The following is a 27,293-nucleotide window of genomic DNA, read 5'->3' on the forward strand; positions in this document are numbered from 1 at the left end:
GGACCCCCAGTAGCATACTGGCCTATTAATATACCAAAAGTAATATGGTCCTCTGTGCCCTGAGACTTGGCATGGCCTGCATGGGCAATCCCCCTTATAAGGGCTCTGTACTTTCAGAAGACCACTGAAACAGATATTATGACGCCAACCATCAAAATGGGTCCTGATAGTATCAAAAAACACTAGCACACAACTAGCTCAAGATTTCTGCCAGAACCAAGACTATGGTGAACATAGTCTTGATAGATGTTATCTCACCAGCATTAGCTTCTAAAATATTTTATTCCTAGCTGATTACTTGTTTCAGACTATTTAAGAAAATCTACAGATAACTAAAAATAAACCGTATGGGACATCCCATCCCACCCAATTGTTGGTGAAGCAATGGAGCACCCGGAACATGCATACATTGCTGGCTGGAATGTAAAATGATGCAACCACTTTGCAAACAGTTTGGCTGTTTCTTACAAAGTTAAACATATACTTACCATAGAAATTCCACTCTTAGATATTTACCAAGAGAGATGAAAATTTGTATCTATAAAAAGATTTGTACCTAAATATTTGTAGCAGCTTTATTCATAATGTCCATCAACAGGTGAATGACTAAGCAAATTGATACAGTAGTTATAAAAAGGAACAAACCACTAATACACAACACAGCGTGGATGAAATCACAGTGAAAGAAGCTGCACACAAAAGAGTACATATTATTCAATAACACTTTTGTTCTAGAATGGGCAAAACTAATCTACAGTGATAGAAGTCAAAACAGTGATTACCTAAGGAATGGAGTATAGGAGAAGACTGACGGCAAAGGGGCACACAGGAACTTTCTGGGGAGGTAGAAAGTTTCTGCATCTAGATTAGTTTCCCATCTGGTCAAACCCAGCAGCTGGAGTTGCCCAAAAAGTGGCAGCAGGGGAGTTCCCACAGGAGACTGCCCTAAACCTTCCTGAGATGGGCCCAGTTGGGATTCTAAAGAAAGAAGCACTAATGCTAGGGTGACCAGTTGAAGCATTTATTAAAGGAACTTATATACAGAGGGAGGCGGCAGCATGTCCTCACAAATGACAGTGAGAAGAGGTGTTCTACCTAGGTATGTTCACAATGAGGGGGTCAGGTAATGGAGTTTATAGGAGGGTTTAAGGAATTTGGCTGGGGGTAGGGCTACCTTCTATGTGTTTACCAAAATGGTTGATCTTTCTGTGTTTCCAGCAACAATCTGAACAGCTTTGTCAGTACCTAAGAATGTTCAAGGTCCTGCCTTGGGTTCAAGCGTGCAGGGGAAAACATGTAGCTGGCCAGGTCATGGAGCAGACGAGAACTTCTGTGTTTGGTTAGGACATGAAAAGAAAGCAGGGGGATAAGAACTGGGGGACCCTACGATTGGTGTGCTGTTAGAGTGGGAGACTAAGAGACAGAGCTGAGACTGGAGGCAGGGGCTTGAAGATCAGGTGCAGGTGTTAAAATAAACAACTCTTAGGCAGAAGCTAACTAGAGGGGCTGATAACTGTAGGCAAGAACCAGCTTCAACTAGCTTGTCAGTTATCTCTGTCACCTTACATGAACTTTAGCTAATTATAATATAATTTATATTGTGGTTTTAAAATTTCTCCACCCTTGAAATCACCATGACAGTTCCAAAACAACCATATGAAGTATGAAAATGAGAGGCAACCCAATTCTAGGAATTCCTGCCCAAATTCTTAGTAAAAGCCAACCTCTTGGCTTTGAATATTCCTCCCTTCAATTAGTAAGACTACAAAAGATCTAAGACCACTGCCTCCCAGTATAGCTGTTCTCTTTCGAGCCTGCCTGCGCTCCTCTCTGAGAGCGTACTTTCACTTTCAATAAAGTTTTTGCTTGCTTGGTTTACATGCTGAATTCTGAAATTCTTTTCCATGATGAACACTAAGAACTTGGAAAACCTCCACCCGGAGGTCAGTAACAGTGGTGGTTGGTGGTTGCAGATATATGCATTAGTCAAAAGTCATCAAACTGCAACCTTAAAATGGGCAAATTTTATACAGTCACACTTAAAGAACTTCTGTTCATCAAAAGACATAACGAAAAGGCAAACTACAGAGTGGAAGAAGCTATTTGCAACACATATATCCAAAAAGGGCTCATATCCAGAATGTACAATGAATTCTACCACCAATAAGAAAACAGCAGACCACCCAGTGGAATAATGAACAAAGGATTTGAAGATGTAATTCACAAAAGAGGATATCCAAATGACCAATAAACATATTAGAATGTGCTCAACCTTATTGGTATCTAGGACCACTAGACACATACCAGAATGACTAAAATTAAAAAGACCCTCAGTATCAAATGTTGGCATGAATCTGGAGCAATGGGAGCTCTTATGTACTGCTGGCAGAATTGTTAATTTTGCCCCAACCACTTGGGAAAACAGGTTAGCATTATCTAATAAAGTTGAAGATACACAAACACTAAAACCTAATAATTACACTGCTAGTTGTGTACTCAAAAATAATGCGTACTTACATGTACCCAGAGACACACACAAGAACATTTATTGCAGCATCATTGTAATAGCAAAAAATGTTAAAACGATCCCAACGGCCATCCACAGTAGAATATATAAATAAATTGTGATATGTAAATATATTGGAATGCCATGCGGCAATGAAAGAATGGCTTATATTAATAGCTATGCCAATAAAATGATGAATCTCACAAACATTAAGACTGAGCAGAAAAAGTCAGACTTTATTATATAAAGTTCAAAATCAAGTAAAACTAAACTTTACATACTGTTAGCATATTTAGGTAGTGAAGAGAAAAAGAATAAAAAGGAAGTGATTGTTATAAACACCCAAATAGTGATCAACTCAGGGAATTGAGACGGGGAAATGTAAAGATGTTAGCAATATCCTATTTCTTGAATAGGCGGTGAGTGTACAGATTTTCACTGGATAATAATTTCGTAAGGTGTATAATTATATTTTGTTGCTTTTTGTATGAGTGTTATAACATAAACAATCTTATAAAGAGGTGTGGGGATGATTACATGATAACAATAGATTTCAATTCAATGAACAAAACAAAGTAAGTGGGAATCAAAATTAAGAGAGGATGTTATTTACAAAAGGGATAATTTGACCATTTTTATTATTCAAGATTAAAAATTGAAGAGATAATTAATCTTATAAAATCCCATAGAAGACAGAGGATGAACTCAAGTGTATAGATAAAAGGTCTTACCTTGAAAAAGACTACCCATTCTGTCTCCAGGTTAGGAAGGAGAAGGGAATGGTACGGAGAATAGTTGAACTGGAGGAAGTATATGGGAGGTCATCCTGGGTGATCTTTACCAGTTAGAATATTATTATGGAAATTTTACAGACTGAACTTATATTTGGGATCATAGGTTTTGTTTTGTTTTGTTTGAGTTTTTTGATGAACATTCATATCTACACAAACCAGTGACTTTCCAGAATCCAGAGGAGGAGTTGAAATTTCCCTAGTAACAATATTTGTATTCATTTTACATAACTCAGTATTTTCTGAGCTTACAATAAGCAAGATTCTGACCTCAAAAAACTTCCACTATAGTAATGAGAAGAACAGAGTACATTTAAAACTTTGGCAAAGTACAGTATATACTAAGAAAAGGAAAGGAAGGAGGAGAAAAGGAAAGGTGAAGAACTAATGTCAATTGAGTTCCTACCGCATGTCAGACATTATGTTAGGTGTGTTTGTACATTATTTAATCTATTGAGAAGTCGAAGAAAGTGATATATTAGTCTAATTGTACATCTGGCAAAACCGAAGCTTGCTATAAGAATTCAGACCAGGAAACAATTGCTGATCTAAAAATGGGGATCAAGTAGATTATAGAGGAAAAAGGCCTTGAAATATAGAAAAGATGTCAACAGACAGCAGAAGAACAGACAAGAAGAAATGATATCTCAAGAAGGATGAACACGAGTATATACGGAAAAAGGAAAAATAAGCAATAGTTATCCAATTTGGCTGAGGCAAAAGGGATATGTAGAGAATGAGTGGAAGACAAAACCAGAAAATAATGGTTTGGGGTCAAATTGAGAAGGCATTTGAAATACCAGAGTGAAGAATTTATAACAAATCCGGTAGGAAATGGGAGTGATATGATTACTTGAAGATTTATCTGGTCCAAGTCTATCATCCTATATGTACAATTTCAAAATCCAAAAAGTTCTAAAAACCAAATATATGAATTTTTTTTCTGGTCACTTATTTGGAGACAAAGCCAATCTGATCTGAATTCATTTGGCATCAAAATTTAATCTGAATCAATGTGAGACTGTTTATACTCTTTATTTATCTTAGTGAGAATATGCATATATTTCACTGTAGAAATAAGTGTTTGATTACAGGATGCTTCCCCAGCCCCCACTGGGCAGATTTTGTAATACATGGTACAATTATATTACCTTTCTAAAACTGCAAAAATTAAAAATGAAAATCTGCATTCTAAAACATACTTAACCCCAAGAGTTTTAGATAAGGGATTATCAGCTGTAGTCATGTATAGGATAGGATAGAAGGGGAAAACAGCCAAGAGGGCCAGTTTGGAGATTTCCAATAGTTCTGGCCAGAAAAAATAAGAACCTTACATACAGTGGTTCTTTTCCGTCAGAATAGAAAAGATGGATGAATGTAAGCATGACTGGGGAGAAGACATGGCAGTTCATCAGATATAAGCGAGAAAGGAAGAAGTCAAAGAAAAATCCAAGGTTAATCCTGGTAGCTTAGTAGTAATTTCAATACTATCAATAAAAACAAAATGAGATCATTAATGAGTTTGCTTAAATCATGATGGATTTAAGGTGTCGGCAGAATATCCGGGTTGTGATGTGAAGCAGAGAGTTAGAAATGGAGGTTTAGAGTTCAGGAGCTGAAGTGTAGATCTGAGACTCAGTTACACAGAGGGGTATTGACAGCTATGGCAATGGATGGAATTCTCAAGTAATAAAGAAATTCATGCATGGAATTTTGGTGAATCACTAGCGCTTTGCAGAACAGCCGTCTTAGTTGCATGAAAGGTCTACTGCTAAACAGTAACAGAGGTAAGCATGCCTTGATGGCGGAGCAGCGTTGTCAGACACACCAGAAATGCACCAGGTGGAGGCTCACAGAGAAGAGAGCAAAATACCTGAATTCCCTCCTAATAACTACTTCAGGATGTCTTGCAACAATGAACTGAGCAAACACAAGTTTAGAGCTTTGGAAAGATACCCCAAAGCAGATGAGTTCACTTTTTTAAAAAAATCAATACCTGTCCTTGAGTTCACATTTTTTATACTCCCAGGCTGCAGAAATGTGGCTTTTTGCCGAATCTGTTACTATGGCCAGTTCTGACTCAAGAGGAGACATTCAAGCCAAAATAAACTGCAGTTTGTCAAGTTGTTAACTTATTTTGTAAACAGTATCCTTCTTACCAATGCTACTACAAATCCATATCAGTATTTAACGTGTTATAGTAGTGAAAACATGAGTTAAGCAGATATGAACTGAAAGCCACATTCCTCACCTCTAACAGCAAAGCTACTGACAGTTCTTGAAAAAGCTACTGATATTTCTTGAAAGGTGTGATGGTTAATTTTATGTGGCAACTTGGGTAGGCTAGATACTTCGTCAAACATTATTCTGGATGTTTCTGTGAGGATGTTTTGGACGAGATTTACATTTTAAATCTGCGGACTTTGAGTAAAGCAGATTGCTCTCCATGTGGCAATAGTGTGGGTGGGCTTCAGTCGATCAGTCGAAGGCTTGAGTAGAACAAAAGGCCGGCCCTCCCTGGAGCAACCGGGATTTCTGCCAGCAGACTGCCTTCAGACTTCACTTGCAACATTAACTTCTCCCTGGGTATGCAGCCCGACAGCCTTGAAGTGCAACATCGCTCCTTCTGCGTCTCCAGCATACTAAATCACCCTGGAGATCTTGGATTTACCAGACTCCATAATCGCATGAGCCCATTCCTTGAAATAAATCTTTTCTTCTCTTATATGCATACATATTTATGTTTGTATGTATATACACCCACACACACATACCCCCTATTGGTTCTTTTTCTCTGAAGAACCCTGACTAATACAAAAGGGATGGAAAGAATAAAGCAACATAACTTCAAGTGAGCTGAAGAAATTGAAACCTATGATCCAGGTTATTTGAAAAAAAAGGCATCTGGTCAAAAACCAAATGGCGGGAAGCAAACTGATCGAGGCATCAAATTAATTGAAAGGACAAACTGGTCACAAATGAAGATTCCATTCCCCAGAGTTTTTTACTTCTTAGTATAATAATTTTTACGCATCATTGGCAGCTTTGCAAACTTTACACATCTTTGTTTTTCATAATATGGAGGGAATGCTCCTAGTTTTAATTCTTTTTATTTCAAATTCATTTTCCTGCCCTATGCAATTTATAATAGCAAAAAATTAAAATTTTTTTATTTATCAAATTCAGACTTTTGTGCATTAGCTGACAAATAAATCAAGCTATCACATCATAATTCTAAAATTTCAACAGCATCTTCATCTTATATAGCTGTATTTGTGCAATTGTTTGAATGTTATATTTTCCCTTTTATATAAAAATAAGTGGAAACAGAAAATTAAAGGGTCAAAAATAGTGCTAACAAAGTCTCATAGAAAGTGTAATTAAGATGGAGATCATCTGGCATGCTAAAAAAGATAGATGTATGACTTCTGTTATACAATCATTGATCTTTACTCATTTCAGCATTCAATTATGAGACAAAGAAAAAAATTAAAAATATGTAAGAAATGCTAAAAACATATGATCAAATATTATTTGATAGGCAATCTGAAATTTTATAATATTTTTAGCTTTCTGGGACTGGAATGCCCTGTACAACATGTATGTCTGTTGTTCGACTTTTCACATTCAATCTCCTCACATAGTTTTAGGAACATATGATCATAGGGCAGAGTTCCAAACTTTAATGTGCAACAAACCACCTGGGAATCTTGTTAAATTGTAGATTCTAATTCAGTGGGTCTGGGATAGCACGTGAAATTCTATATTTCTAACAACAGATGATGCCAGTCTATGAATCCCCCACTTTGAGTAACAAGGGTACAGGAGACCTGTGTGTATATATATATATCTCTCAAAAGTATTTCTTAAAAGCGCATACAAACATTTCAAAAACTACTTAGTCACAGCTTACCAAAACTACCACTAGATGAAAAACCAGTAACTGATATTCAACTTTAAACCACATTGCCTTCATTCAACTTTGCTCTTCTTCCTGTGGTTGGTCCCTTTTCATTCATGTATTGGTTCAAATATCAACTCCTTAGAGAAAATTTCCCTATTTAAAATAGGCTACTTAAAATAGCCTACCCTTCTGCATCTACCCTGCAATTTTGTCTGTTGAGCCAAATTTCAGGATTGAGAAATTGCTATTAATTACAAAGATTTAAGAATATCTTCAATATATTTTTTTTTACCAAAAATATTGTAACAACTCTGGCATTGTTTTAAGTCAAGGCTACATTTATGGGAGAAGAAATATAGAAATATATATTAAAGTAACTAGATAGCTTAATGAATTATTATAAACAACACATCTGAGAAACTAGCACATGGTCAGGAAATAGGATGTAGCCATCTCCCGAAAAAACCCTTGCATGCCTCTTTCCAACTACAATGCCATCCCTGCCCCCTACAAGTAACTGCCCTCCTGACTTTTATTATAATAACTTCCTTGCTTATCTTTTAGTTTTAGCTCTTAAGTATGCATCCCTAATTTAGCATCATTTTGCCTGCTCTTGAACTTTTGGAATCATATAGTACATACTGTTTGTGTTTACCTTATTTGGTTCCATATTGATTTTTTTAAAGATTAATACATGCTGTGCTATGTGGCTATAATTCACTCATTTAGTTTACTATATAATAGTATTCCATTGTATGAATATACCACAATTTACTTGTCCATTCTATATTAATGGATGTTTGGGGTGCTCCATTTGGACTATTAAAAATAATGTTATAAACATATGTATACTTGTACATGTAACTTCCTACACACATGCACACATTTTTGTAAGGTATATACCTAGAAGCAGAGTATCTGGGTTATGGGGTTTGGAATCTTCAGTTCTTCTAGATAATGCCAAACTGTTTACTCAAAGCAGTTGGGTCAATGTGTACTCCCACCAACAGTGTATCAGTACTGCCATTGCTCCACTTCTTTGCCAACTCCTGCTATTATCTATCTTTCAAATTTTAGTTATTCTATCTTATTGTGGTATCTTATTGTGGTTTTAATCTGCATTTTCCGATTACTAATGAGGTTGAGCACTATTATGCATGTTTTTATCCATTTGCATACTCTCAGTTGTGAAATACATGTTCAAGATTTTTATGCCCATTTTTCTATTAGGTTGTATATTTCTTAGTAATATTCTAGAGATTAGACCTATATAAATTAAATGTACTCAAATACCTTCACCCATTCTGTGTTTCACATTTTTATTATCTTTAGTGGTATCTTTTGAAGAACAGTTGTTTTTAATTTTGTTGTAGTACAATCTATCAGTATTTTCTGTAAAGATTATTGCTTTTATTTCCTGTTTAACACATTAACTACAATGAGAGTTGTATCTAATTCACTCTAGTTTTGACCCCGGGGCCACATGAAGCACATATAAAAATCTCCTTTCGGCCGGGCGTGGTGGCTCACGTCTGTAATCCTAGCACTCTGGGAGGCCAAGGCGGGCGGATTGTTTGAGCTCAGGAGTTCAAAACCAGCCTGAGCAAGAGTGAGACCCCGTCTCTACTAAAAATAGAAAGAAATTAATCAGACAACTAAAAATATATAGAAAAAATTAGCCGGGCATGGTGGCGCATGCCTGTAGTCCCAGCTACTCGGGAGGCTGAGGCAGGAGGATTGCTTGAGTCCAGGAGTTTGAGGTTGCTGTGAGCTAGGCTAATGCCACAGCACTCTAGCCCAGGCAAAAGAGTGAGACTCTGTCTCAAAAAAAAAAAAAAAAAAAAAAAAAAATCTCATTTCTTGGTGTTCTTATTGCTACAACAAATATTGACAATTTAATTCTAAAAATGCGGATTAAATGAATAGAAGTGAATAAATTTTGTTTTTCTAATTATATTTATCTTTAAATTACTCTCAAAGTTTTTATTCTATTTTCATAATAAAACACTGTGGCCCCAAGGAAAAGTTTCTGGGTTTTTTGTGTGCCAGTCAATGCGTTAAGATTAGGACCCAAAGGTCAAGAAAATATTCTTCTATATTTTCTTCTAAAATATTTTTGCCTTTCACACTTAGGTCTGATATCCACCTGAAATTAATCTAGGGTACATGAAGTAGAGGCAAAATTTAATTGTTCCAAACCACGTGTTGAAAAGACTGTTCTTGACAAGTGTGATTCCTATAACTTAATCATTTAACTCACCTATTGGGCTTGTGCAGAAGCAGATGCATCTTAGACAATGACTGTAGAATAACAAATTTAAGTAGGTGGTGATTCTAATTATAGCTGCTCTTCCAAATGCAGTCTTATACTGGAGCAAATCAACATAGCTCTAGATACTCGGTATCTAGCTCTTAATCTGGCAAATGCTTTTTACTCTGTATCAATTTGCGAAGACCATTGGAAGCAAGTACAGCCATACATTTTCATTTCAGGACTATATCTTACTTTAGGACTGAAATATAGAGGTGAAATCTACTGAGTGGGCAGAACTGTGAGCAGTACTTCTGGTTGTCTACTTTATCTAGGTAAAGAGATACCGAGAGGTGTAGATCTACAGTATTTCATGGGCAGTGCCTAACAGGTTGGCCAGGTAGAAAGGGACTTTGAAAGAACAAGATAAGAGGACTGATGACAAGGAAAACTGGGGCAGAGGTATATGAATAGACCTCTCAGGATAAGCACAAAATGTGAAAATACTCGTGTCCCACGTGAAAAGGGCAATCACTGCAGAGAAGGCCTTTGTTAATCAAATTGCTGGGCTGATTCATCCTGTGGGTGTCAGCCTCTTTCTCTTGCTCAGTGGACTCATGTACAAAGTAAATATGGCAGTGGGGATGGAGGTTCTGCATGAACACAACAACATGAAGTTCCTCTCATCAATGTTTATTTTGAAACTGTCACTGCTGAGTACCTAACCTAGTAAGAATAAAAACCAATACTGAGCCACCAAGAGGGCCTCACTTCCCAGGAAACACCAGCTACCTGGTAGCTGGTTAATTACACTGGAACCCTTTCCTAATGGAAAGGCCAGCAATTTGACCTCACTAAATAGGTAACTTCTTCCAGGTATGAATCTGAAATCCCTTCCTATAAAACTACCAACCATGATCTTACAGACATGGTATCCCTCACAATATAACTTCTAAATAAGAAACTTATTTCATAACAAAAGAAATATAGCAATGGGCTTATGACTATGAAATTCATAGGTCTCTCCATGTACCAGGTCACCCAGAAGTGGCTGACTTGATAGAATAATATAATGCCCTATTAGGACTCAATTATTAGCCCAGGTGGGAGACAAGGCCCTGAAAGATTTAGATGCCATCATACAAGATGTAGCATATTCTTTGAACCAGTGATCAACACATGATTTTATTTCTCCCCCTGCCAGAACACATGGATTCAGGAATCAAGGGATAAAAACAAGATTGATTCCTCTCAGTATTATACTTAATAACTCTCTCACCGAATTTTTTATTCTCATCCCTGTAACCTTGGGCTTTGCTAGTTTAGAGGTCTTAGTTCACAAGTAAAGAATGCTTCTACCAGGCACATAAAACGATTCAAATGAATTAGAAGTTGAGACTGACACCTAGATATATTAGGCTTCTTATGACACTAAACCAACAAGCAAAGAGAGAGGTTCCTGTATTGGCTGGAGTGAGATTATTACAATGAGACTGTGTTGCTGCTACACAATGGGATCAAATAGACTATGTCAGGAACCCAGGGGATTCTCTGGTTTGCCTCTTAAGACTCTCTCATTTAATAGCGAAAATTAATAAACAACCCAACTACTAAGGACTCAGGCCCACCCAGAATGAAAATCCAGCTACCCTACTAGGTAAAGAACCCTGACCAGCTGAAGTGCTGTACAGGAGTGAAGAAAAATAAAACAGAGAAAGAAGTTACAAATATCAACTGTAGCATCATGACCAGTTATAGAAACAACCACCAAAGTAGTTATGCAAATTTGCTTCATTGCATGTTCTATATATCTTTGTATACAGCAACTATTTTTTTCCTTCCTCCTTCCTCTTTCCCCCTATCATGCTACACAAGGAGTGTTGGTGGTAGTGAACTTCACAATTTAACCTTCAGGCCCCAGAATACCCAGATGGGATTGTGACTAAACTAAAAGAATTAACACCAATAAGGATAATAGCAACTGGTGGGACTTTGTTTCTCCCCTTTTTGGAGAAAAGATGAGTTTCTTCTTATACAAAAGATGTCAAATCTGCATAGACAGAAGCATAAAACTGTTATTGCTGCATAAAAATTTAAATTTAAATATGGGTAGAAGGATGTATGTGGATGCTTAATAGCTGAAACAGAGGACAATGCTGGTTATTTACTACGGGCATTAAGCTCCCTATCCCCCACTTCACACACACACACACACACACACCCATCCTCCTGTAGTCTTTTCTGTTCTCCTGAGGTTGAGAGCCTGCACACTATATTTCCCAGACTTCTTTGCCAGCTCAATTCCTGTTAGGTTTGTCCATAGGAGGCACTTCTGGGAGATTAGAAGGTAGCACAGGTTCTAAGCACTGTGGTAGTTGTTGGCAGTTGCTACAGTGGCAGCAAGGGTAGAGTGATTCTAAATTTCAACAGACCAGAGATCAGCAATTTTTAGCTCTGGTCTAGGCAGCATTTGAGCAGATCTAGAACCAATTACAGAAATCTCCAGTAGTGCAACAGCAGATACAGGCTTTTAGCAGTTTCTGAACTCTAAGCAATTCCCCTTACTCTCTTTTTCTTTTCTCTCATCCAGCCTCACTCTCTCTCCCTCTTCCAGACTTTTTAATTTGTAACCAATGTCTGTTTTAAATTTACTCTATTTGAAGTACCTAGACTGGTTTCTGATTTTCTAAACTAGACCTAAACTAATTAACCATGTCTTGAATTCTTGCATTTTTCAGTTCTAGAAATTCTATTTATTGTTTTGTTCAAATATGCCATGCTACCTTTACAGTTTCTAATTTCAGTTTCAAGCTTGGTTTTCATCTCCTCGAACACTTTAAGCATAACTGTTTCATAATCTATGTCTGATCATTCTAGCATCTGAAGTCCCTGCAGGTCTAATTCTATTGCCTATTGTGTTTTTTGTTTCTCACTCAGTATCTTGTCTCTTCATGTACCAAATTACCTCTGATTGTTTGCTGGATACTGAATTTTTAAATAGTTCATAGATATAATTTGAGTCCTAGGAGGATGTTATCTTGCTCAAATTTTGAGGATTTGAGAGCATTAGAATCATGAATTATCTTAATCCAAGTTCAAGGTTTAAGATTTTCCGGACCTACCAGAATGTTCAAACCATAGCTACAGTCTAGGAAAATTGGTTTATTTATTTATAACAATATGAGATATAATTATTCAAATGCTGAATTTCTGACTTAATAGGATACTAAAAGTACTAAAAAGATTAATAGTCCTGTATTAGTGTTCTATTGCTGCTATTAGCACACAAATAGCTGTTTAACATAACACTAATTTTCTTACCGTTTTGGAGGTCAGAAATCTGAAATGGGTCTTATGGGGCTAAAATCGAGGTATCTGCAGGTCTGTGTTCCTTCTGGAGGCTCTCGGGAGAACTCACTCCTTGTCGTTTGCATGTTCCATTGCCCATGGCCCCTCCACCTTCGGGCCAGCCGCTGCCTCACTCTGACCTCTGCTTCCATCACCGCATCTCCTCCTCCGACTCCGGACAATTGGTTTATTAACAGTTCACCTTTATTTCTACAGTGTTGTCCTTCGGGGGTCCCAGCTCTTGGCCCTACCTCTTCTATCCTCCAGACCCTAAATTTTTACTCCCTAGATCTTCAAGCTGCCAAAAATTAACTAAGCCCTTCAGCTAAACCTTCCAGATTGGCAAATTAGCCCCAAGTGCTGGGTTCACTTTTCTGGATTCCTCTCTCCTTCCAGGGTTAACACAGCAATTCTCACTATCTTCTTTGATACTTTTAAGAGCATGTGTTTTGTATTTTGTTTTTAGTTTTCTTCAGTGAGAAGCTGGTCTGCATAACATTACTGAAGCAGAAGTCCTAATTATCTTTTCATAAGTATCTGAAGCTGAAAAGAAAGCAACAGAGTTTGAGGCAAAAACATCAATGGAAACAATTAAGATTCTCTTCTTCTAATACTAAAATTAAAGAAATACCAAAGACATTCATAGCTTTTTAGTATATAATTTAAATTTTCTTTTATCCAGAGTTTGAATTACATTTATAGAAATTGCTGACACTGTCAAGGTTTAGCTTTTCATTCTGAAGTGTATGGATTTGTGAAAGACAGATGTAAACATCCAAGAAAGTAATAATAACCAATACTATTTTTACATAATTTTAACAGATAGAAAAATAATTAAATTGGAGAAAATCATTACAGCTAACACTCAATTTGACCTGATTCAAGCTTTGTTTAGGGGTAGAGAGTAAAATTTGAAGATCAAAGTTTAAAAGAGTACCATAAAGCATGAGTAGGAAGATATTTTTGCAGAGAAGAGGCATGGTAAAATAGAGGACTAGAAGTTCTGTGGTGATAAAATTCAAACCCAGCCTTCTATCATTGCTGCTGTTATAGCCTTGATGGTGATAACTTTTAATGTTATTAAATTATGATCTTCCTCAATCCTTCTCAACTATATGGACAATATTCTCAATCTTATTCTTTTTCATTATTTTAATTTTCACTACAACTACAGTAAATCAAATGAAGGGGTAATAATGACCAGCCCAAAATTTTCAAGCCGATTTTCTCAGTTTTGCATCCCAGTAGGGTGGCTTCTTCTTGCCATATGTGCTCTTCCCATACAACAATCTAACTACGTTTACCAGTCCTCCAGCAAAAAATCACAGGCACCCTAGAATGAGATTTTTAATAAATCAAACTGAAAATCCCCCCTCCTTAATATAACCCCATAAAATAATCAAAAGGTGGGTACAATTACAAGGGCACCTGAAAACGATCAGATTGAACTGCCATCATTAAGAGAGCAGCACCATCAAAAAACACTACTCAGCACGCCACAGTGCTTCCCTCACGTGTCTTCGCCATCAGTTATAATATTATAATGGCATCACTGTACTTCATAGGTTGCAGTGAGAGGGATTTACTTGGCCTTTCTTCCATGATTCAGTCCCTTATTTTTGCAGCCCTGGTGGCTTCCTGCACACAAATATCCTTTCTCAGACACAAATGCCTACTTATATTTTTGTTGTAAATTTTATTATGGTTTCTTCTCTCCTTAGGTCATAATAAATATATTTTATCATGCTTTAATAGATTTCATAGGAAATAAAAAAAAGTATCTTTATAAAATTCCCTCCACACAGCAAGCTAAGTTCATTCTGTGTCAACATTTCTCCCTTGTAAAACCAGAAAGTAAATTTTTCAAATAAGAATTTTAATTTAAATTGACTCTATAGTTCTATAGTTAGCATGTACCATGCTATCACCCCAAAGAAAGCAATTGTTAATCAGGTTCTATAGAACTTCTTTGTTTTGTATTTAAACTAACAATTTATACTATTCCACATGCAAAAAAAAAAAAAAATCAGTGTTACATTTTTCTTAACATCCAACTTAAAACATCAGACATAGTAAGCTGAATGGGGGAAAATGGTGATGAAATGCTAAAAATGTAAACATGAAAAAAAGTAAACATGAAAACAAATCTCTTTTTTAAAAATTCATTTATTTACAAGAAAATGAGCCAGAAAATCGCATAATTTCAAACAGATTTTCTATATAAAAACAAGGGCCAATTTACCATCACCTTTTTAAAATTTATCTTTCAAATAATGTTTCAACTATTGAACCTAGTCTTTCCTGGCAAACATTAGAATACATGAGGTTTTTTAATGTTTACTACTTTATAAACCAGAACTAGCTTTGTTCCTAAAGTTAAGATGATGTCTATCATTTTGCTTCAGAGAAACTTTAAAATTGCTCCTTCGTGACTATTTCAATTAGCCACTCCCAAAATCCAGTGTAAAAACAACAAAACACACTGCTATTTTACTAAAAGATTCCTCTCTTCCATTTCATTTTACCAGCCCAAGTACAAATTCAGAGAAAAGCTTCTTAAGTCCTGCGGTTTCAAATTCCTTTTGTAATTCATCCAACGATGAATACTCTTTGACTTCAAATGCCAAAAACCTGCATTATACGAGAGAAACTCATGAATATGCCTAGATTTGTCAGAGTATAATTACTGATTCAGTTGCTTTTCTATCTGCAATAGTACTAAATTATACCTTTTGTGTTCCGTCTGTACTTTTGTTTCAAAGAGTACACTAATCATTTTTTCTTTGCATTTCTTTCCACTTGAGTCCACATCTACTTTGGAGGTTTTCTGAAGAATCAGGTACTCCTAAATGATAAATCAGCACGTTAAATACATATCTTACTCTGAACCTTAACAAGTCCTAATTTTAAAGGAGCCATAAACTGACAGGCTTATTTTCATGCTTGCACAGTGCTCTCTGAATCAAGCAGTTAAGAGAGTTGCACAGTGTCTTTACATACTTGACAGAATAACATACTGGAGAATGCAGAAGTAAAGAGCAATATAATCAAACAACTTGAGTTTAAATCTGCAGTGGACCACCTGCTACCTCTGACTCTGGGCTGGTTGTGTCAGTCCTCGGTGCCTCAGTTACCTCCTCCATAAAATAGGACTCATAACAAGATCCATCTCATGGTGAATTTGTAAGGATTAAATGAGATAATACATGCAAAGCACCCAGAGGAGTACCTGGTATAGGGTGCTATGGTACACAACAGAGCACACGCTACTGTTGTTATTACAAATTCAGCAGCTGAATGAAGTTATCAGGCACACAATACTTACCATTCCAAGTTGATAGCATCTATAAATATGTATCTGATCATTCTCAATCCTAATATACAATCTTACAAAAATTTAACAGAGAAATTTACATAAAATGACATTTTAGAGAAAGCAAAAAAAAAAAGAACTCTCAGAAAAGTACCATTTCTCTCCATTAGCAGAGTTCTAGTCTTATGAATAAATATTTGTTAATTAATTGATGATTCAATATGAGTAACATCACAAAACAGCTGCATTTAGCCTAATAAGCTAGAGCTGACTTAAAGAAAAATCTGAGCCTTTTGGGTAAGTAAGAGCAAGAAAATAAACTTGTATTCATTTATGTCAGCTAGTATTTTACCCAAAAGGATCAAATATTATAGATATACTACAAATTACCTTCAAATACATGGTTCCTTGGTCAGGACTCTATCCAGGATATATATTAAATCTGAATTATTGTTGTATCCATATACCATAATCCAGCACGAATCTGGTCAATCAAATGCCAAAATAGTTTTGTGGTAAGAGCTCATCATTAAAAAACTAGGTCATTATTCTACAAATCTTTAAGATTATAGGTTGTTCACACTAAATTTGTTTTAACTAAATTCAAATATAATTATTCCTGACCCATCCTATCTGAAAGTACAAAATCTATCAAGTGATTTGTAGCTCTCCTATGATTTAAAATACAATAAGCACTTTTCCTCATTTGGTCCCTCGTAAAACAGGTTCGATGAGTATAGAATAAGAACTTGAAAAATCTTAAGAAGATGATGATTTTGAAAGCAGCTGCTGAGACAAGTCAAGTAGAAAGCAAAAGTTAGGTAGGAGGTGACAAGCTGACAGTCCTAATGATTCTGCTTCTACTAACACGAAATCTTGGTTATAAGGGACAAGCTCCTCTTTCCAGGTATTATAGACACCAAATTAAAATGTCAGAATGTATTTTTAACTGCCAGAAGTTACAAATATTGCAGATTACCCACAAATATACACCTTGCTGTGCCTAACCATGGAAAGAAATATTAATATGCACAAACTGTTAGCGCACATTTACAAAGTTGAGGCACACAGCTAATTACAGAAACAAACACTCATGTGCCACAGATTTTTTATAACCTGTCACTTTCATTAAGTGGCATGATTTTTAAAATCTGATCTTATACTTATTCTTCAAGCTTTGAAAGTTTGTAGTTGCGATTAGGAGTTAGACATTCTTAAAAAAGAAAATGAAGATCCATTAATATGGTAATAGTGAAAGCAGAAACATCTCAATGATTAATCTATCCCATTGTTATAAAACATACTTAAAGACAAATCATTTTAAGCAGAAAACAGCCAGATTCATATTCAACATTTAACTTTTTGGCACCTTGATGTTGCTTTTGTCTCCTTGTAGTAAAATCAGTATTATTTTCCCCATGAACATTAGTCTTCCTGTCAGCCTTAAATCTGAAGCCCACTTCTCCACGGTTTTGACATATTTAGTCTTTGCTCTCATGTGATCTAAATGCAAAAGAGTTATCCACAATCCATCATCCACAGTCGTGCTTGTTGGAAAAGTACACTTTTCACTGCCACTTCCAGTTTCTGGCTGGTTAAGGATATACCTGAGATTCTGCTGAATCCAGAGAACCAGCTCATGGACCATAGGCTCTGACAAAAGGTTCTCTGCTTGCTCAAGCAACTTCTCTTTCACAGCCACACACTGGGCCCTGGTCAGGTATTCAGAGTTAACGGAGATGCCAGGAAGACACAAAGGGTAATTGACCGGCAAATGGAACACCAATTTCAAGGGTATATCCACATCCGTAAGTCCTTCGGCTTTTGTGTGAATTCTGAACACAGTCCCATCTGTCTCTGGAAGGCATCCAAAAATAATCATCAGCTGTACAGAATTCAATTTGAATGCAACACTAACAAGTTAAAAATTTTGTTTCAAATGTCGATTTATTTTTCACGAGAAAATGCTGAGTTACTTTGGGAAGAGACATATAATACTAAGAGAGCCATGATTTACAGATTATTTCCTTCATCCATACACGTACATTCATGCACTCATGCACACCAGCACTCAGGACTTAACTGGCATTTATACTTGCTATCAGCACATTTTTATTAAAATACCAGAAAGGTTTTTTATCACACAATGTGTTTCTATCCAGACTTAGTTGATAATTCTAGAAACCTCTAATAAACCCTTAGGAACTTTCAAAGCAACAGTACCATGTATGTATAAAACCAGTAATTAATTAAAAAGTTATATGCTCAATCCACAGGTCACTTTGAGGTAAGTCCAAGTCAAAGTAAACCCTGGAATCCCGTGTGGTTGTGGGGCTGCAGAAAAACTGATGACTGCGTGTGACACAGTAACTGCCTGAACTGCTCTTTTCTTATTTTGAATATATTAGTATCAGCGTAACATGGAGGTAGCAGATGAACCGAAATGAGTGGACGTCAATTCAGCCTCTTCTGGCTCCCTGAGAGGAGGAGGAGAGCACTTAGAGGGTATCAGATGAAATGCTCTGCTCTCTTTCAGATTTGCCCGGCTTCACCCCTCTGATGTGTTCCACACCACTTCACCCCACCTTTCAAAAAGTTGATAAAACGTCAGGCTGATTCGTTCTGCAGGGGGCAGAAGCGCACAGATGATAAGAGTAGGGTAGAACAGAACTGGGTGCAAATGAATCTCTCTGAAGCTAACTTGTCTCTCTCTCCCCCGACTTTCTGCATAGGCCCTTGTTCTATTTTTCTTCACGAGAGATGCAGTCAAATCTTTCTCATTTTCATACCTGGATGGCTGCTCAACAGCCTCAACAACAGAAACCTGAATGTATTCCCATTTTAAAGACCTAACAGAACATTAAAATTGCTTCCTAGCCATCTGATTCCACGTATATAAAAGTCACTGTTACAGACACCAATTCACACAGGAGAAAGCACATCTGTTACACAGAGTTTTTCTTTAATAGACTCTTCAGTACTAGCAGCAAGGAACTGCTACTTTAGGGCACCACCTGGAAACACAGGCAGTAACATTATAAAGACCATACTAAAATGATATAATTTATCAATAAATTTGTATTACATAAGTAAAATGTGTATTGCATAAAGAAGTTTTCCAAATCAAAATTGATATTTTCCTCTAAAATCCATCACATTTCTCAAAACGTCTTTCTTGTATTCAGTTACTTATCCTTTTAAAAAAATATTTTATTGTTAAAGTAGACTCCCTAACTATATGTCAGTTAGATCAGTACATTTTGCTATGTGAAATGTGCTTTAATAAATAGACATGCAGAGAACATATGACCATCAGGCCAAATAAACTCTCCAATAATCATCTAGGGAGTCCACATTCTCTCTCAAGGAGAAGACACAACTTTTAAAGATCTTCATTCATTCACCATTCAACAGACAGTCTCTTCATTCATTCATCATTCAACAAACATTCACTGAGCACCTACTTAGCTCAAGGCACTGTACTAGTCTCCGAGGGAAAAGGATGGGTAATACACAGATCCTGACTTATTGAGTCAATGCAGTGTTTCAGAACTTGAAAGTGTGGACATATCCCAAGTGATCTTCCTCAACTTCTCTTCTACACCTAAAAATTTCTTCATTTATAAATATATATACAAATAATTTGTATAAATATAAATGTGTATTTGTTGGGAGAATTCTTCAGGGGTCTGGCATTTCTGAATATCTTCTGAGCAAAGGGCATTGAAAGCTTTGTTCAAGAATGTTTACAAAACAGACAGCCTTGGAAGCTAGACAGTTTCTCCCTCCAGGTCAGAGGGAAGATTTATTTCCTAATCAGTGTAAGATAACATATTCCTTCAGGACAAAGGTTGAGCAGGATCTCTAGCAGCCCCTTATAAGACTAGAGGGTTCCTAAGCTCAGTGTTCCTCAGCTGTGACAAAGACCTACTGTGTGCATAGTATCTGCCTCAGTCCACCTCCACATTGCCCCACAGGACTGGACAACCAAGAGAAACAATGTGAACACGAAGCTCATGCCACCTGCTGCGCAGCAAGCAACAAACTGTCTGGCAGCTGCAGTAGTAGTCGCTGCTGCTTGGGAACTGCCTGATCATTTGACAATATATCCCTTTTTATCGCTATCTTGCTCTTTCCTTTTTGCTCCTTTCTCTGAGAAAAAAGCATCTTCTTCCCTTCCAAAGGAAACCTTACCATCACTAAGACATTGTTCCAATCATTATCACTTCTCTTATGCCTGCATTTTCTATCCCTCCCTCTAATGTCTCCTCTCTTCTATTAACAAAATATTTATCTTCTCCTTGCTTCAAAAAAAAAAAAATACTACTAATTCTCTTAAGCTACAGACCTATCTTTCTGTCCCTTCATCTGCAGCCATCGTGCAGGGAAGAGATAACTCAGCAGGCTTGGGCTGCCCAAACCCTGCACATTCCCAAGATCAGCCTGCCTTCAGGACGGGCCCATGACTGGCTCCTGAGAGCTCACCTCCGAGCCCTTGTAATATTTTATTTCAGTGGCTCACGCCTGTAATCCTAGCATTCTGGGAGGCCAAGGCGGGAGGATCACTTGAGGTCAGGAGTTCAAGACCAGCTTGAGAGAGTGAGACCCCATCTCTACTAAAAATAGAAAACTTAGCTGGGCATGGTGGTGTGCACCTGTAGTCCCAGCTACTCAGGAGGCTGAGGCAGGAGGATCCCCTGAGCCCAGGGGTTTGAAGTTGCTGTGAGCTAGGCTGACGCCACAGCACTCTAGCCTGGACGACAGAGCAAGACTCTGTCTCAAAAAAAAAGTGTTTTGGGTATGTCTGAAGCTTTTGGCCACACAATACCTGTTGATTAAATGATTTATGCTAACTGTAATTTATGATGAATCTTCTTGCTCTGGGGGCTGGAGCCTCAATAGCTAAAATCAGTCATGTAGGTGCTACATGCCTACATGACTGACCCCCAATAAACACTGTGGATACTGAGGCTCAGGTGAGCTTTCCTCATTGTCAACATTTCTCATGTGTTGTCACACATTACTGCTAAGAGATTAAGCATGTCTGTGTGACTCCGCTGGAAGAGGACACCTGCAACCTTGTGCCTGGCTTTTCCTGTACTTCATTCCACACACATTATCTCTTTGCAGATTCTAATCTGTATCCAACTTATTGTAATAAATTGCAACCAGCTTTTCTCAGTCCTGTAAGTCCTTCTAGCAAATCGACGAGTCTGAGGATGGTGTGGGGACCCCTGGCACAGCCCCACTCAATGGCCTTTATCTTGCCCTATGCTTCTGTAGCATCTGAACCTGCCGACCCAATCTCCTTCTCACAATTCTCTCTTCCCCTTACCTCTCAGACACCACATAGTCACGGTGCTTTTCCCATAGCTCTGCTTATTCCTTCACTAAAGGAATATTCCTTCTTCTCCTAAACCCCTAAACACATAGGCATTCTATAAAGCATAATACCACAAACAACTTTCTTGCTCCAGTTACCCAGGCTTAAAATTTTCAAGTCGCCTTCCACTCCATTTTTTCCCTCCCTGCTTCATACTTAATATTCAATTGCCAAACTCCCACTACAATCCTCCAGAATTTCTCCTTCTTCCATTCACATTACCATCCTCTTAATTCAGGCCTTTCTCTGGCTTCTGCAATAGTGGTTTCCTTCCCACACCCAATCATCCTACACTGCTCTCTCAGGCTGACAAACAAATTGAATTACAAATTCCTCCACCCCAAACCTAGGGCCAGCTTACCACTCCACTTCCTCTCTCCTCACTCCTTGCTTCAACTAATCCACTTTACACTATGTCCTGACCTAAGTCCCTAGTTTCCTATCTCTGGACCTTGATCCTACTATCCTGCCTGTCAAGAAGGCCCTTAACTGTGTGTCTCCTAGAATTTTGTCAATCTCCATGGCCACTTCTCTAAAGCCTGCCCTTATGACTTCGTGGTACTCTGAACTTACTTTATGGTATTTTCATGGCTAGAATTATCGTGGTTAAACCAAATTAACATTTTCTCCACCACTGAAATATCTCAATTTTCTTTTTAAACAACAACCAAAAAGGAGTTTACAAAAAAAACTTAAATTTTACAGTTACACAGCTCTTATAATTATGCTAACAGCTTTTAACCATGGATCACACAGGTGCAGAAGTCCTTGGTACCTGTCATAGGCTAAATAACAGACCCAAAGATATATACATCCTGTTTCCCAAAACCTATGCGTATGTTCCCTTACATCAAAAGGGCCTTTGCAGACATAATTAAGTTACAAATCTTGAAATGGGGAGATTATCCTGGATTACTCAGGTGAGCCTTAAATGTAACCACAGGTGTCCTTGTAAGGGGGAGGCAGAGGGAGAGTTTACCACAGAAGAAGGCAATGTATCCACTGAAGCAAGATGCTCTGCTGCAGGCTTTAACGAATCCCTTTGTGATCAAAACCCTGAGACTCACAGTGTTCTCCAACTTATACCATATAAACACCCACCTGTTCCTCCCCAACACAGGGAGCCAAATGACAGAAACGGTCCAGGGAAAGTCTTGAAAGTCTACTGAGCCAGCTGTGTAAATCCTTACTAGTTTTCATTTTTCTCTCTGTCATTTTCTGGTCCTAGCCAGCAAACAGAATAGCAATGGGGGGAAATCCTGACTTTTACCATAAAAGATTGTGAAACTATTAGTTGTCATATATATTCAAAAGAAAAACTACTTTAATTCTTTTAAGAACTGGAAGAATAAACATTCTTCCTAATTGGTCTTCCCATTGAATCCTCCTGCCCACCCATCCACACACACTGTATCTGAAAACTAAAATTACACAAAATGATACTGTCTCTACAAGAAAATGAAAAGCCTAATAATGTACCCCATCCTACTGATATTTAATGTGGAAATAAAATTACACATGCTTTTAAAAACTCATTTTCTCCCTAAAACTCTAGAAGTACCTTATTGTTCCATTTCTCATCTGCCTTAGGTTGCACAAGCAATCAAACTTACTCCTTTTGCCTCACAATTTTTCATGTAACACATACACTGTAAGTCTGAATTTTTTTTTTGTTTTCTTTTTTCCATAATAAAAAGAAAACAAAGTTACCCCTACCTGCTTTAAGGTTATTAACAGCTTAGAAACAGTGATTAACAACAAAAAAAAAGATTGTGTTCTAAATCTAATGGTAATCTCTGCCTCTCCCTGGCCCCCTAATACTCTAGTTAATAAGCTTAACTCACAAACTCATCTTTCTCAACAAATATCTAAGCCCTAAAAAACTTATGACTGCCCTAGAAAACTCCAATGTTTATAAGTTTCAAGGCTATTTCCATCTATTCTAAAGACCCTACCAAAAGAGATAGGTCTTACCTCCGGTTGAAGTTCATACAAATTGACTAGCTGTTGTTTTTTATAAATCACTCTACCTTATAATAGGTGTATCCGTTTCTTAACTAAAGCAAAACACAAACTGAAATAAGTTTCAGATCTTATCTTTCCTGACAAACACATGAAAGAAATTATGCTTCTAACCACACTCCAGACAACGAAATTCGAACTACAGAAACTGAATTGAACCCCAAATTCCACCCTAATGCTATTTTTAAGGTTTCATTCTTCTTCATAGTCTGCATCACTGAATAACACAGTCCAACAACACTGACGAAGGTAAACAAAATTTAAGAGAATAGGTTCTTCAAGATTCATTTAGAGCCCACTGAGAACAGTAAGAAATTATTTACATACCATATACAGCCAACTTTCCCTATAATTGTTTTTTTTTTTTTGCAGGTTTTATATATCCTCAATGTAAGACTGCAGAAAACCACTAAGAAGCCTCCAACACCCTCGTACTTCCTGTGCCAGGACTTTCTTTCCTCTTGCTCCCAGGCAGTTCACAAGTGCACATACACAAGTGCTTGTTTAAGGCTTCACCTGGATTTTTACATATGTTTAAGTGCAGTTACAAAAGAAAAAAAAAAAAAACTAAAAATAAACGAAGCTAAAAGTGGCAATCCTGTCCTTCAGAAATGAAGTTCAGGGCTAAATTGGTTTTACAGAGGTGAGCTCAGTACTGACAATGAGCAGGAAACAGAGCTGAGCAGATTTAAAGGGGTTAAGGTGTGACAGTCATGATTCATTTTGCAAGAGAGTCCAATCTAATCTGAACATTAGTGTTAATAACATAGAAAAATTCACCCCGAAACTACTGTGCAAACATTTTACCTGATTTGGGGTTTTATACATCTCCCATTTTAAAAGTTTTTGATCTGTGCGATGATTTCCGGAAATGCAACTACTGCATATAATGAGCACTGACTATAGCAATACAATCTCTGTGACCCTCAATTTCCCCATCAGGAAAATGAAGATACATAATACCAGCCTCACACACCTCATAGATGTACACACACACCCTCCTCTTCAGAACTGTTCTGAACATAAACTGGATTATACCATGTCTTTTCTCTGGGTGCTCGTTATTGCTCAGTCTTTCTGGACAAGTGTTACCTTGCTCTCCAGAACTGTTTTATTGATACAGCAGCCACATTTCTATTTAGGAACACGACACAGTGCAAAGGTTCATACACTCTGGAACCTGGTGGTTATTTAACCAGTCTGAGCTCAGTTATCGTCTCTGTAAAATAAGGCCAAGAGTAACCCTCGTGGAGTAAGAAGCATTAAAGTCTCAGGTACATGGTACGTGACCCCATTTAAACATGGCACCTGGACTGAAGAGGGGCAGATTGTTCTCGACTTGCTGTACCCGCAGCCCTCCCGCATTGACAGGAGTCTAGGGGCTTACATATTTGTCTCCCTCAGAGATGGTTACGCCTGATGCCTCTTACTTACCATAACCATTGTAAAGAGACCAAAATGTAGATAAATCCCCTGACATTCTGATTAAATTAACCCAGCTAAATTGAATCCAATTATTCAGCCTCTTCAATCTTGTGGTCCTAATATTTGACCCTTGGATTAGCAGCCTGAGCCTCTCTGGGCTATCTTGGGACCAGCCGTGCAATTCCTCTGCAACGTTCTCCTGATTCCAGTGGCAATCGAGAGAACCTCACCTGGGGGAGGCCAGGAAGGAACTGATGGTGTTCAGAGTGTTCTGGTACCAAGCTTATATCCTCTAACCCAAACGGACAGCAATACTGAAAGGTAGCCAGCAGCCTGCTGCATGTTTTTTGTGGTCTGTTAAAGAAGTCCTTACCTTATCCTTAATTCCCAGTTGTGAACATCAAACACCCCTATTTCAATCACTGAATTGTTCTACTCTGCAATGAACCTTTCAGCAACAAAACGTCCTAAGGTGTTACACTGAATTCTTTTATAACTCAATTACTTACTGATGCCAGAACACTGAATTAAATTAATTAGGAGGCATGGCTTGAAAGTCATGCTCAATTTAACAGCAGATAAAGGGTCCACAGTGTTCTCAATATTAAGAAACTGTTCTCTTTCTTTCTACACTTACTTTTTTGGGCTTTCTCTGACCTGTCAGCAGTGTTTTATGCTCAGCTGTGTACTCATGACCCAAACTATTACTATCTCTTTGAAATGTGATAGGATATCGCAGGTTCATTTTTCCAGGATATTCCCAACTGAGCCATAATAAATGAATTTAAGAAAACTGATGATCTCTTCAAATAGCTGCCTCAGGCAGAAGTAATTATCAATAAAGACAGCAGAGGCAACAGAGAGGGAGATGGGAATTAGGAAGGCTATCCAATCACAAGAGGGGTGACAAGAAAACACTAAAAGTGAGTAAATCCCTTCATATGGATTTTAAGCAATTGTTTCAAAAAGATACAAGACAGGCTAGGCACTAAAAAGAAAGCAGCTCCATTACAGTTATAGGTTCCCAGCGCCTGGGACGTAACAGTGCTCATTGAATGCCTGTAGATGGGCGAATCAAGGAATAAATGAAAAGGGACCAACTCCCACTCTGTGAGTAAATAACACACCACACGGATACCATGAAAACTATCTTCATCCTAGATGGTTTTCTCACAACATCCAGCCCATTTTAGACTACCTTCTTAAAGGTCAACCAATTTATGGTCAGAAGGACAATTTTAATAGTAGCTACAACCTCACATTAGTAGGATAAATCCCATGCCCCCCAAAATGTGCATAAAGTATTTGTTAATTAAGTGAAACTGAGAATTATCTGCATCACTGCACTTTCTTCTAAGTGGCGGGTTTCTTTGTTACTTAATAAAAGCCATAGACCAGGACAGAATAAGTTTTAGCTATTCGAGGACACAGGCGGTGCCTTTAAGATCCTGCCAGTGTTTGCACAGAGCAGATATTCAACAAATGTGGGCTGAACGATTAATGTGCCCCTAAAAACTTGTTTAAAAAAATAAGAGAAAAAGCAATCAACCTGGAAGTAGAGTGCAAGTTACTGTTTATCTACCATGTGCCTGGCTGGCACTGTTTTAGGTGCCTGGAGTTTTGTGATTACAAAACAGACAGGGTCCCTGCCTTTGTGCAACTTAAGACGACCAAATACCCAAACAGAGTTAAAACTGTGGTGAGTGCCCTCAAAGGCCTAATGCACAGTGCTTATGAAGGACATAAAACAACGCGGGGAAGCTGGATTTCCAAGGGGGGTTGGGTGTCAGCATAGGCCTCTTTTTAAGGTGAGAGCTGAAGGACAAGTGGACGGCTGGCAAAGGCGTGGGGGCGCGCGCTCAGGGTGGGGGGCGCGGGTCACCAAGCTCGACGAGTCGGGGAGTGGGCCCGGCGCGCGGTGGCTAATGCACCGGCAGGGGCCAAGCGTGGGCCGCGCGGTGCCATTCGCGTTTTAGGGCGCCGCCTCGCACTCGCGTCTGCTCCGCCGCAACTGCAGTCCCCGGTGCGAGTCATTCCATCATTCCACTAACCGGATCCCCAACGTGGGCCCCGGCTTCGTGGTGGGGAGGAGAGGGCGCCGCGGGGAGACCACGGGTGCCGTGTCCCTCCCGCATGGGGGTAGTCACCTGAGCGGCTCAGCACCTCCCACTCGTGGGGCCCGCAGAAAATCGCGGCCAGGGCCGAGAGCTCCTCCCGCACCGGCTCCTCCATGGCTGCTCGGCCCCGCCGCTTCAGCGCTTCCCCTTCCGCCGCCGCCGCCGCCGCCAGATGGGAGCAACGCGGCCAGGCGGCCACCAGGGGGCGCCGCGCGCCAACACTGCGGGGCGGG

General features: G+C 38.3%; 1 protein-coding gene across 3 annotated transcripts; it reads right to left on the bottom strand.

Moving 5' to 3' along the window:
• Positions 1 to 14,948: 14,948 nt before the first annotated feature.
• Positions 14,949 to 27,224, bottom strand: RWDD3 (RWD domain containing 3). 3 transcript variants are annotated; one of them, XR_001138172.1, is made up of 4 exons: positions 27,091 to 27,224; positions 17,466 to 17,970; positions 15,530 to 15,645; positions 14,949 to 15,431 (listed from the first exon to the last, which is right to left on the bottom strand). XR_001138172.1 is itself a non-coding variant. In XM_012661187.1 (4 exons), the coding sequence occupies exons 1-4, from the start codon at positions 27,173 to 27,175 to the stop codon at positions 15,317 to 15,319; spliced, it is 804 nt and encodes a 267-aa protein (XP_012516641.1). In that variant the 5' UTR covers positions 27,176 to 27,224; the 3' UTR covers positions 14,949 to 15,316. The 3 variants fall into 3 exon arrangements, 2 of the variants coding, with proteins under 2 accessions (XP_012516641.1, XP_012516642.1); XM_012661187.1 differs by having other exon boundaries at positions 17,483 to 17,970; XM_012661188.1 differs by lacking the exon at positions 15,530 to 15,645.
• Positions 27,225 to 27,293: the final 69 nt, after the last annotated feature.

The sequence above is a fragment of the Propithecus coquereli genome, unplaced genomic scaffold (assembly GCF_000956105.1).
Source record: "Propithecus coquereli isolate 6110/MARCELLA unplaced genomic scaffold, Pcoq_1.0 Scaffold7, whole genome shotgun sequence".
Lineage (NCBI taxonomy): Eukaryota > Metazoa > Chordata > Mammalia > Primates > Indriidae > Propithecus > Propithecus coquereli.